Genomic DNA, 12142 nt, shown 5'->3' on the forward strand with positions numbered 1-12142 from the left:
ATATAAAGCATGTTCATCATGGAAGGTGGCTGCCGAGCACACAGGTGTCCACTGTACAAAGCCTTGACGTTTCCAGATGTTCGAATTTTCAGAGTAAAATGTTGGGGAGGGGAAATCCCCAAAGCTCAGAGATCACAGCTACTGTAGTGATGCTAAAAATAAAGGGGAAACGGCTGGGCACAGTGGCTCATGCCTATTATCCAGCACTGTGGGAGGCCGAGGAGGGTGGATCACTCGAGCCCAGGAGTTCAAGACCAGCCTGGGTGACACAGTGAGACCCCATCTCTACAAAAATGTAAAAAATTAGCCAGGCATGTTGGCGTGCACCTGTAGTGCCAGCTACTTGGGAGGCTGATATGGTCTGGCTCTGTGTCCCCACCCAAATCTCATCTTGTAGCTCCCATAATTCCCTCGTGTTGTGGGAGGGACCCAGCAGGAGATTACTGAATCATGGGGGCGGGGCTTTCCTGTGCTATTCTAGTGAGAGCAAATAAGTCTCACGAGATCTGATGGTTTTAAAAATGGGAGTTTCTGCCGGGCGCGGTGGCTCAAGCCTGTAATCCCAGCACTTTGGGAGGCGGAGATGGGTGGATCACGAGGTCAGGAGATCGAGACCATCCTGGCTAACACGGTGAAACCCCGTCTCTACTAAATATTACAAAAAACTAGCCGGGCGAGGTGGCGGGTGCCTGTAGTCCCAGCTACTCGGGAGGCTGAGGCAGGAGAATGGCGTGAACCCGGGAGGCGGAGCTTGCAGTGAGCCGAGATCTGGCCACTGCACTCCAGCCTGGGCGACAGAGCAAGACTCCGTCTCAAAAAAAAAAAAAAAAAAAAAAAATGGGAGTTTCCCTGCAGAAGCTCTCTCACTCTCTTTGTCGGCTGTCATCCACATAAGACGGGACTTGCTCCTCCTTGCCTTCCGCCGTGATCGTGAGGCTTCCCCAGTCCAGCTGTGTGGAACTGTAACTCCACTAAACCTCTTTATTTTATAAATTGTCCAGTCTCAAATATGTCTTTATCAGCAGTGTGAAAATGGACTAATATGAGGCTGAGGTGGGAGGATTGTTTGAGCCCAGGAGCTGGAGGTTGCAGTGAGCTATGATCTATGACCGCACCACTGCATTCCAGCCTGGGCGACAGAGCAAGACACTGTCTGAAAAAGAGAAAAAAAGAAAGGGGTAATAAGTCACACTGGCAAAGAGGTCAGAGACCTGACCCGCCACAGAGATGCAAAGATGTGCACTGCCCTGTCGTTTTTAACAGTAAAAAAAAACGAAAATGGTGTCAACGTCCACCAGGAGGAGACCTGGCAACATGAACAACACAGCCATGCCATAAACTGCCTGAAGCAAAGGCAAAAAGGGAGATGAACGCCCAGCCAGGTCTAGAATTTTCAAGGCAGAAAGAAGAGTGTGAGGAGGTTCACCGTTCCATCATGGCTACCAAAGAAACTACGGTGCTCTGGCCAGGCCCTGCGTGTGGTCCCATAGCACCCCTGACAGGTAGGCATCTCTGAGATCCCCATTTCAAAGATGAAAAAACAGGCCCAGAGAGGTTAAGAGCCTTGGGCAAGTTCCGTGATGGAGCTGGGACTTGGAACCCAGAAATTCTGGCTGCAGGTAGGGGCTCCCAAGCCAGACAGCCTTTGTGAGGCCACCGGAAGTATCTTCACCTCTCTGAACGTCTCTGCAGGGTCAGGCGGAGACTCAGTGGGCTCTGATGACTGAGGACCGTGTCCGGCACAGACACTGGCCACCCAGATCAGGGGCAATGAGGACGTCTGCTGGAGGATTCAGGATCCCCACCCCCACCCCCAGCCTTGCTATCAGCTGACCCGGTTGCCAAGGACAGTTACACTCCAGCCTTCTGGAGGGACAAGGGGAAACACTCAGCCGCTCTTCCTGTAGCAGCCACTAAAAATGGAACAGCTCCCAACCCCCCACAGCAAATCTCAGTTCTCTTCTGGCTCCAGGACCCCAGCTCAGCCCCGAAAGAGACCATCTCCTTTCAAAGAGTGCAGGGGCACATGGCAAGGAAGATGGGCTGGTGGCAAGGACACAAGCCCTCTCCCCAGCAGGCCTCTGCCCACCAAGTGTGGTGTCCACAAAGCCCAGCCCCACCTCCTCCTACTCCCGGGCCTGCCTGGCTACCACCTCTCCCGGGAAGTCTCCCAAGATATCCCTGAATGGGGCATCTTGGTCCCTTCCTCATCAGAGCCAGCTCACTTTGGATTTTATTGATGGGACTAGGACCTGCGGCTGCAGCACCCCAGAGCCCAGCATGTGGAGGCAGCATGCTGTGTGCAGTAATGAGCTCAGTCTGTAGCCAGAGGGCCTGCCCAGGTCTCAGTCTACTGGTCTATAAAATGTACATCATAACAGGCTGTATGAGGACTCAGAGTCAACACCTGCACAGGAAGAGCAGAGCCAGCACAGTTACAGTCTGAGCAGCTGGTGGGCAGAAGGCCCCAAGGAATGATGCGGCAAAGAGAGCACCAGGGGCAGTGGGCGCCATCCTTCCCCCAGCACACACAGGCAGGAGCCCAGAGAGGGCAAGCTACTCTCTCAAGTCACACAGGATCCCCACCTCCTGCAGGTCTCTCTCCCCACAGCAACTGCTCCACCCAGCCCCCTCCTCCCCTGCCTTCGTTTCCCCATAACACTTACTACCATCTGACACAGGGCGAGAAGTCTAATATACAGAGCTTTGCCTTGAATGTCCCATGCCACCAGGGAAGGGACACCCATCTGCCTTGGTCATTGCTGTGTCCCCAAGGGCACAGGCATGCATGTTAGGTGGGAAAACGGAGGTTCTGCCTGCCCAGCTGCCACAGGCTTCAGGGGACATTTACAACCTCTCCTTCCCCCCAGCAAGCTGAATCTAGGTGTCTGACCTGCAAAAGGTTACCCTGGAACCTTAGGCCATCCTCCAATGCAGCGACCAGGAAACGAGCCCGGGAAGGACCACCTGCCTGACCCAAGTCTGCGTGGTCAGGGGCAGCCCCGAGATGGGGCTGGAACCAGGCGGCCAGACCCACACGCTGGGCTTTGGAGCACAGCACCTTCCCTGGTTGTCACAGGCAGGCTGGGAACCAACAGGGGATCAGAGAAGGCAGGGGCTGTTCTTTGTGATCTCTCCTCCTAGATCCTTCTGCTGTCGGCCAACCCCTCCATGTGGGCGAGGATATGGACAGCCGGTGCCAGAAAACCAGGGTTTCTTCCCTAGTGGGTCAATGAGCAACAGAACCACACCAGAGAAAAAGGCACAGGCACCGACCAGGTCCACCCCCGCTGCCTGCCTTTCTTCACAGGGCTCCTTGGCACGGTGGAAGTAAATGCTGAATGCCAGGTCAACAGAGGTTTTCTGTTTGTTTGTTTGTTTGTTTCTTTGTTTTGAGACTGAGTCTTACTCTGTCACCAAAGCTGGAGTGCAGTGGTGCAATCTCAACTCACTGCAACCTCTGCCTCCCAGGTTCAAGCTATTCTCGTACCTCGGCCTCCCAAGTAAGTAACTGGGATTATAGGCACATGCCACCACGCCCGGCTAATTTGTATATTTTTAGTAAAGACGAGGTTTCACCATGTTGGCCAGGCTGGTCCCGAACTCTAGACCTCAGGTGATCTGCCCACCCCGGCCTCCCAAAGTGCTGGGATTACAGGCGTGAGCCATCACGTCCAGCCCAATAGAGGTTTAAAAGCTTCCACCAGGCTGAGCGCAGTGGCCCATGCCTGTAACTCCAGCACTTTGGGAGGCTGAAGTAGGAGAATCATTGGAGGCCAGCCTGGGCAACATAGCAAGATCCGACATCTACAAAAAAATTTAAAAATTAGCTGGGCGTGGTGGCACAAGCCTGTAGTTCCAGCTACCTGGGTGGCGGAGGTGGGAGGATTGCTTGAGCCCAGGAGGTTGAAGCTGCAGTGAGCTGTGATCACACCACTGCACTCCAGCCTGGATGACAAAGGCAGACTGGAGATCCTGTCTCAAAACAACGACAAAAAGAGAAACAGAGAGGAGGGCCTAGCCTGGGGCTCTGGTGCGCTGCATGTGCTCAAGTGCTAGAGATGAGATGATTTTTTTTTTTTTAAACAATCCACTGGCCCAAAGAATCAGTCAGAGGCCTTAACACTGAGTTCCCTGTCAACTTGTCCACGGCAACCGAGGCCCAGCCACCAAGCCACTGAACCAGCCCTGGCTCTGCCTGTCCTGGTCCCTGCCATCAAGCTGCACCCCACAGCCACCCTCCTCCTCAGACAGGGCATTTCCATACCAAAGCCTGTTCCTCCAGTTCCTCGGCAAACTGCAAAGCATTTTGACAGCTCCACACACACCCCCACTGTCACCCGGCACCCTGAGCCAGGAGGGCTCCCCGGGAGGAGGGTCAGCCCGGGCCCCCTCTGAGAGGTTCACAGCTGGCATGTGATCAGGCCCTGGGGACTCCGAGGGACCCAGCCTGGTGCACAGCGGGAATAAAGGATTAAACTGGGCAGTCGTCCCGCAATGACACTGCCAAGGCCAGGGAGTCAGCCGTCCTCGCCCACCGCAGGGCCTCCTAACTATGGGCCCACTGGTTGTACTTGAGGGATTTTCCAGAGAGAAGTTCTGCCTCCCTCCAAGCCTGTGTGCCCCTTCTGAAGCTGGAGCTCTGAGAGAGCAGGGACTTCGTGTGAACCACAGTTCCCCCTAGCATCTTGTATACAGCAGCTGCTTAACTAAAATCCGTGAAAAAAGAATCTGTGTTCTAACCTCGGAGGACGTCACTCCCAGGAACCCCCAACTGGGGCCCCACTGTGCTAAAGAGTCAATCCCCTGCACCTCAGGCCCTTTGAGAAGGTGTCAAGGGAGCCACAAGTGCAAGCTGCCACCTTCTCAGGGTCAGGGGGCCTGGGACATGAAGAAGCAGCCCCTTGCCAGAGGCCACAGTCACCTCTGACCTGGTGACCCTGGAGGTCTTTGGAGCCTCCTGTTTCAAAGGAGCCTGTGGAGCCCCAGAGTGACCGATGGCCCTTGGTCAGAGGATGGCCCTCCCTGTCTTCAAAGCACAGCGGTCACGTGCCCGCTAGCACTGCTTAAGAATTTTGAAACGCCCAGGTCTGGCTGGGAAGACCTGCCTTCAACCCGACACACAAGACAGCAGGGTTTGGGGAGGTGAGGAGAGGGAGCGAGGGAGGAGAGTTTTCGGGGTGCCTCGTGGCTTCACAGCCTAGCGATGCCCAGCTCCGGGTTCCTACCCTTCTCTCGGCACCTCAGTTTCCCCAAAATGCAATGACACAGAACCCAATGCCGGGGCTCCCATACAACTGCGATCAAATCCCACTGGGAGCACACGGGCGGCTCAGAGGTTAGTCTCAGGGAACCTGCAGGGATTGGGCTAGGGTCCCAGTGCTTTGCACACTGGGGCTCTGCCCTGATCTTCTCACCATTCCCCCAGCAAAGAACACAATGACCAGGCTGGCCCTGAAGGCAAGGAGAGGAGATCTGCCTTTCCCAAACCTGGCGTTGGCAGGCGTGACCGGGAGGAACAACTTGGGAATCAGCCACCATCAGGAGACCCTAGCTACCATGCCAGCAGGCAGGATCCAGTCATGCAGGACTTCCAGAGCCTTCAGCAGACCAAGAAGTGGGCCCAGCACACAGCACCTCCCATGCCCATTTAGCCCTCGAGTTCTCTCTAATCCGAGACAATAGGCAAACATCTCCCGGTCCAGGACACATTGTCGCTGGGAAGGTGACAGCCTGAGCAGGCATCCCAGCCAGCCCACAGCCTGACGCACACCAGCTTGATTAACTCTCCAGATACAAGGCTGCAGATGGAATGGCAGAGTGATGGGTCGGGCTCACCAGGGAAGGAGCTTGGAAGAGTAACCCCCATCACTTCCCACCCACTAGGCAAGAAGGGGCACAGCACCAGCCTTTTGAGCTCGCTCACTCAGCCCGTGCCTGTGGAGCACCCGCTCGGCGCCAGGTCCTGTGCTGGGCAGAGCCGATCGGCATGCCTGCCCTTGTGTGCTGGCGCAGAGAGAGACCATTAAGAAAAAACAAGAACAGGATAACTCGTGCTGCCGGGGAAGGAAGGCGGCAAGTGACCAGGTGGGAGTGAGCAGCAGAGACATCGGCACGTAGGGGACAGGGCGTTCCAGGCGGGCAGCACAGCAAGCACAGAGGCCCAGTAGTGGGAACCAGCAAGCTAGGCCTGAGAATCAGGAGGGAGATGGATGGCGTCAGTGGCTGGGGACCAGGAGGAGGTGAGGTCCCAGAGACTGGCAAGGGCCACAAGGCCTTGAGAAGGAGGCTCGATTTGCTTCTGAGGCCAGTGGGAAGCCCTGGAGCCAGGTCCTGACATCTCTTCCCTGGTTCCTGTGAGCACACTAAAGGCCAGTTCAAGGCCAAGGGCGGTGGGAGGGGTGGCTCACAGGGCCTCACTGTGCACATTCCACACAGGAACAGTCCCGGGCACCTAGAGTTTACAGGGCTGCTTCCCAATGAGGGCAGAGTTCACCCACGGGCCACCAAACTTCCTGGTGGCTATGGTCTTAGTAATGTTTAAACTTCTATGGCTAGAAGTTATGGTTCACTGGGGACGGTTGGAATGAGGGCAAGCTGGGCCACACCGGGCATCACGGGAACCAGAGGGGAACACGGGCCACGCCGCGGGGGCCCTGTCTTTGGACATCAGGCCTCACAAAGAGACAGCCATACCACAGCCAATGGGGTGCCATGGCCACGACGGCAGTGCCACCATCACCCCCATTTTATAGATGAAGCCACCAAGGCACAGAAAGGGAAGTCTCTTTACCAAGTCCCGGGCCAGTGAAGGGTGGCAGCCTGGCTCTGAGTTTGGTCACAGAGAGCCAGCTTCCAAAACCTAGGAGCCACATGGTCTGGCGTATACCCCACAAGGCCCCGCCAGCCCAGCAATCACCAATGCCCGCAATGTGTTCATTTTCCTCTCCTGTTAGTAGGGCGCTCTACCTCCCACCCACCTCCCCCAGCCGGGGTGCCTATGCTGCTTAATGCCTTGCCTGGAAGATAGTCTGGACTGCCTGGCATCTGCCAGCACCACCAGGGCCAGGTCCCCATCCCCTCTTGCCTGGCGCCATGCCAGCCTCCCTGCCACTCCCTATCTCCACTCCCTGCTTGCATTCTGGTCCCTGACTGTCCCTCCTGAACATGGCGGCCAATGGTCTCCCCACATCATGCATGCCACCCCAGCTCCCACTGCCCAAATCCTCAACACGCCTGCCAGTCCCAGCCCCTCCTGCCTTCTGGCCCCTCCCCAGCCTCACTGCCTCCCCTCACCGCTTTGCTAATGCTGTTTCCCTACCTAGAATGTTCTGGGTCCCCAATCCCAAGGTGAATCCAACAGACACTCACAGGCTGGGGCTTGGGGGCTGGGGCCACGCCAGGTGCTCACACTGCCTCCCTGGAGATCAGCTAAGGCCTAGCACCGAGTGGGCACCTACTTGGAGCAATAAGAGACTGGAGCCTGGCCAGGCGCAGGGGCTCACCCCTGTCATCCCAGCATTTTGGGAGGCTGAGATGAGAGGATCACTTGAGCCCAGGAGTTCAAGACCAGCCTGGTCAATATAGCAAGACTTCATCTCAATTTAAAAATCTGCCAGGCGCAGTAGCTCATGCCTGCAATCTCAGCCCTTTGGGAGGCCAAGGTGGGCAGATCACTTGAGGCCAGGAGTTCAAGACCAGCCTGGCCAATGTGGTAAAACTCCGTCTCTACTGAAAATACAAAAATTAGCCAGGCTGGCTGGCATGCGCCTATAGTCCCAGCTATTTGGGAGGCTGAGGCAGAAGAATTGCTTGAACCTGGGAGGTGGAGGCTGCAGTGAGCCAAGATCATGCCACTACACCCCAGCCTGGGCCACAGAGCAGGACCTTGTCTCAAACAAACAAACAAACAAAAAACGGAGAGTGAGACTGAAAATGCCATGATCAGGCGGGGCTGAGGGGTGCAAGCTGGGAGGCAGGAAAGAACCCCACCCATGTGGGACACCCTGGAACTCTCTTTTGAATCAGCCCAACAGGATGCAACTATGTATCCACCTCTACCACAGCTGCCACACCCACCCCCCACCTGCCCCCACCCCTTCCAGCACCTACTCCTGCCTCCTCCAGGGCACGGGCCTCAGCACTGGCCCCTGTGGTCCCTTTTCCACCAACAGCCACAGGGATCTGGTCACGTCACACCTTGGCCTAAGGCCACATTCCCCCAAGAGTTGGCTTAAGGGTGGACTTTAAAGACAATGTTCCCATGTGCCCTAAGGCAAGTGGTCAGGAAGCCTCGGCTCCCTCCTCTGTAAGGTGGAGACAGACATCAGGAACCCATCATCGTTCATCCGGGTCAGGCACTGGGCAGGTCTGCGCTCTGTGCTCCCTCCTGGCCAAGGCTCTCTGCCTGCTTCTCTCCCCTCCGCCCCGACATGTATTAAATAACGTGTTCTTCAAGGTTAACAAGGTGGTGTTATTGTCATCACTGTCCAGACAGGAAATACAGTGGCGGTCCCTCCCTAGAAGCCGGGCTGGGAACCTGGGCAGTCTCCGATCCAAACCTAAACCAAGCAGGGCAGGCTCTCCCAGTGGTGTGGCCAGGAACTAGCAGCATCATCAGGGACTCATTAAAAATGCAGTTTGCAGCCGGGCCTGGTGGCTCACGCCTATAATCCCGCACTTCGGGAGGCCGAGGTGGGCAGATCACTTGAGCTCAGGAGTTCCAGACCAGCCTGGCCAACATAGTGAAACTCCGTCTTTACTAAAAACACAAAAAATTAGCCGGGCATGGTAGCTCGCGCTGTAGTCCCAGCTGCTCAGGAGGCTGAGGCACAAGAATCGCTTGAACCTGGAAGGCGGAGGTTGCAGTGAGCCGAGATCACCTGCCACTGTACTCCAGCTTGGGTGACAGAGTGAGACTCCGTTTCAAAAAAATATACACATAGGCCGGGCGCGGTGGCTCAAGCCTATAATCCCAGCACTTTGGGAGGCCGAGACGGGTGGATCACGAGGTCAGGAGATCGAGACCATCCTGGCTAACACAGTGAAACCCCGTCTCTACTAAAAAATATAAAAAAACTAGCCGGGCGAGGTGGCGGGCGCCTGTAGTCCCAGCTACTCGGGAGGCTGAGGCAGGAGAATGGCATAAACCCGGGAGGTACAGCTTGCAGTGAGCTGAGATCCGGCCACTGCACTCCAGCCTGGGTGACTCCAGAGCTAGACTCCGTTTCAAAAAAATATATATATATATACACATAAATAAAATAATAAAATAAAATAAAAATGCAGTTTGCACATCTGACCCCCATCCTGCTCAATGGGAAACAGAAAACGACCAAGACTGATCTCCACAGTGACTTTCAGGACTCTGGGGTTGCCCATTCCTGGCACAGCTGATTGAACGCCTGAACCCAGAGGTGGCAGCCCATTGGCCCATCGGTGGCATACGAAATGGCAGAGCTCATAAAGAGGAGGTGGCGGGCCAATCGGCTGCTGTCTCTCACTGGAGCTACGCCTTCTCGCCAGGTTGGGCGGGACCAGAGGATGAAAGTGAGGAGGCTTGGGAGGCCAAGCTGAGAGCCAGTGTTGAGGTCAGATGTGCCTGGATGCAAGTCCCAGGTCTGGGGCCCGCTGGAAAGGCAGGCAACCTGGCTAAACCTCAGTTTCCCCATCTGTAGAATGGGTGTGTGTGTGTCAGCTGCCTTCCCAGTGTGAGAGTGTTTAAAAGGGCCACAAGGAGACATCAACACTAACTGAGTGTTGAACGCCCAACACTCTAGCCCAAGATCCTTCCCAAGGAGGCCTGAGGGGGTTTCCAGCTGGGATATACACACACCTCATGTCAGCCTCAGGTAGGAAGAATAGAAATACACTGAGACCGGGGAGGCAAAGAACAGGAAAAAATCCACACATAGGTCATACTATATTCAACAGGCTGGGTCTCCCTAAAAGTCAAAGTCTGATTAAAAAGCAATGGTGGCTGGGCGCGGTGGCTCACGCCTGTAATCCCAGCACTTTGGGAGCCCCAGGCGGGCGGATCATGAGGTCAAGAGATCAAGACCAGCCTGACCAACATGGTGAAACTCCATCTCTACCAAAAATACAAAAATTAGCCGGACATGGTGGCACGCACCTGTAGTCCCTGCTACTCGGGAGGCTGAGGCAGGAGAATCGCTTGAACCCAGGAGACAGAGGTTGCAGTGAGCCGAGATCACGCCACTGCATTCCAGCCTGGTGACAGAGCGAGACTTCGTCTCAAAATAAATAAATAAATACATGAAATAAAAAATAAAAAGCAGTGGTGGAGGGCTGGCACGATGGTTCATGCCTATAATCCCAGCACTGTGGGAGGCTCAGGCAGGACAATTGCTTGAGGCCAGGAGTTCAAGACCTGCCTGGGTAACATACTGAGACTCTCATCTCTACAAAAAAAAAATCAGTTGGGTATAGTGGTGTGTGCACCTGTAGTCCTAGCTACCCAAGAGGCTGAGGCAGGCGGATTGCTTGGGCCCAGGAGATCGAGGCTGCAGTGAGCTATGACTACACCACTGCACAGCCTGGCGAACAGAGTGAGATGCTGTCTCTTTTAAAAAAAAAAAAGTGATTATGGGGAGGCTGCTTTAGTGAAAAGAGAAGAAGAGATAACAAAAGAGTATAGGATGGGATTGAGCAGAGCAGCTATAACACCAGCCAGATATCTGGGGGACAACTGGTGACATGCTAAGTAGGGACTGGGATGTGGGTGACATGCAGGAATGACTCCTTCTCTGGGGTATGATTCTGGGACTGTGTAGGCAGGTGTCTTTATTGCACGGGGAGGTGCACTGGGGCGTGAAGGACGGATGTGTCACCATGTCTGCTACTGACTTTGAAAGGGTTCAGCAAAATCGGTTTATCTATGACATATGGAAAGCACACATGGGGCCGGTTCGGTGGCTCACGCCTGTAATGCCAGCACTTTGGGAGGCCGAGGTGGGAGGATCACTTGAGGTCAGGAGTTTAAGACCAGCCTGGCCAACAGGGTGAAACTCTGTCTCTACTAAAAATACAAAAAAATTAGCCAGTCGTGGTGGTGGACGCCTGTAATCCCAGCTACTTGGGAGGCTGAGGCGGGAGAATCGCTGGAACCCAGGAGGCGGAGGTTGCGGTGAGCCGAGATCGCATCACTGTACTACAGCCTGGGTGATAGAGTAAGACTCTGTCAAAAAAAAAAAAAAAAAGAAAAAGAAAGCACACATGGCACCTGGCATGGCATTCTGGTCACAGATGAGGGTTTGCAGTGTGGGTGTGTAAGTGTTCACTGAGCCGTTTTTCAACTTCCTCACACATGTGGAACATGTGAATTCAATGTCCAATGACAGGCCAGGACCCAAGTTCCACCCTCCGCCCCCAGTTCCTCCTGGCCACCACACATCCACATCCACTTCCTGCTGAACCTCAGGCCACCCCACCTTACCTGTTTTTGAGAAGATGAGCTGCAGAATGAGAGGCCGCCGGGTGACGATTCCTGAACCGCGGGGGAGGAAGTCCCTGTGAGGGGGGAAAGGGACAGAAATTACTCACGCGTCCGGATTGAGGGGCAGGAAGTGTGACCGCATGTGGTGGAGCAACTCTGTCTTGCAATTTGGGTGACCTCAGCAAAGGCACCAACCTCGGCTGGGCCCTGGGGAATGCTCTGGTCTTGGAGGGTCCTGAGGCCTGAAGAGCTCAGGAGGGTCTGCATGGAGGGTCATGGTGACCCTTTCCCTCTGGCAGGCTGTGCCCCACCCCTAGCACTCCCAGGGGGCCCATTCCCTGATATGTATTTGTTACATTTCCCCCATACCCAGGAGATCAACACATTTCCCATGTGTTTTAAATCAACACGATGCCACGTGCATATGGGTAAAATACAAGGAAAGTTATTGAAGACAAAATAGGATGTGTTTCATGTCCAGAAAAGTCACATCTACAGAAGCAGAAGGCGGATCAGTGGATACCTGGATGTGGGAACAAGGGGGTGACTGCCAATGCAGGGGAAGGAGCTTTCTGGGGTGATGAAAATGTTCTACATGTGGACTATGGTGATGTTTACTAAAATTAACTGTAAAGGCCTGGACAAGACAGTAAGACCCCATCTCTATAAAAACTAAACTAAACTAAA

The 12142-nt window shown here is 54.8% G+C and overlaps 1 protein-coding gene across 8 annotated transcripts in view; it reads right to left on the bottom strand.

Moving 5' to 3' along the window:
- The window catches only part of DNM2 (dynamin 2), a 111435-nt gene that overhangs the window by 56749 nt on the left and 42544 nt on the right, over window positions 1-12142 (bottom strand). For all 8 annotated transcript variants that reach the window (XM_007995257.3, XM_007995252.3, XM_007995251.3 and 5 more), the window contains exon 2: window positions 11456-11529. In XM_007995257.3, the coding sequence (XP_007993448.2) occupies window positions 11456-11529 (74 nt within the window). The remainder of the gene's footprint in view (window positions 1-11455; window positions 11530-12142) is intronic.

Source organism: Chlorocebus sabaeus, chromosome 6, assembly GCF_047675955.1.
Source record: "Chlorocebus sabaeus isolate Y175 chromosome 6, mChlSab1.0.hap1, whole genome shotgun sequence".
Classification (NCBI taxonomy): domain Eukaryota; kingdom Metazoa; phylum Chordata; class Mammalia; order Primates; family Cercopithecidae; genus Chlorocebus; species Chlorocebus sabaeus.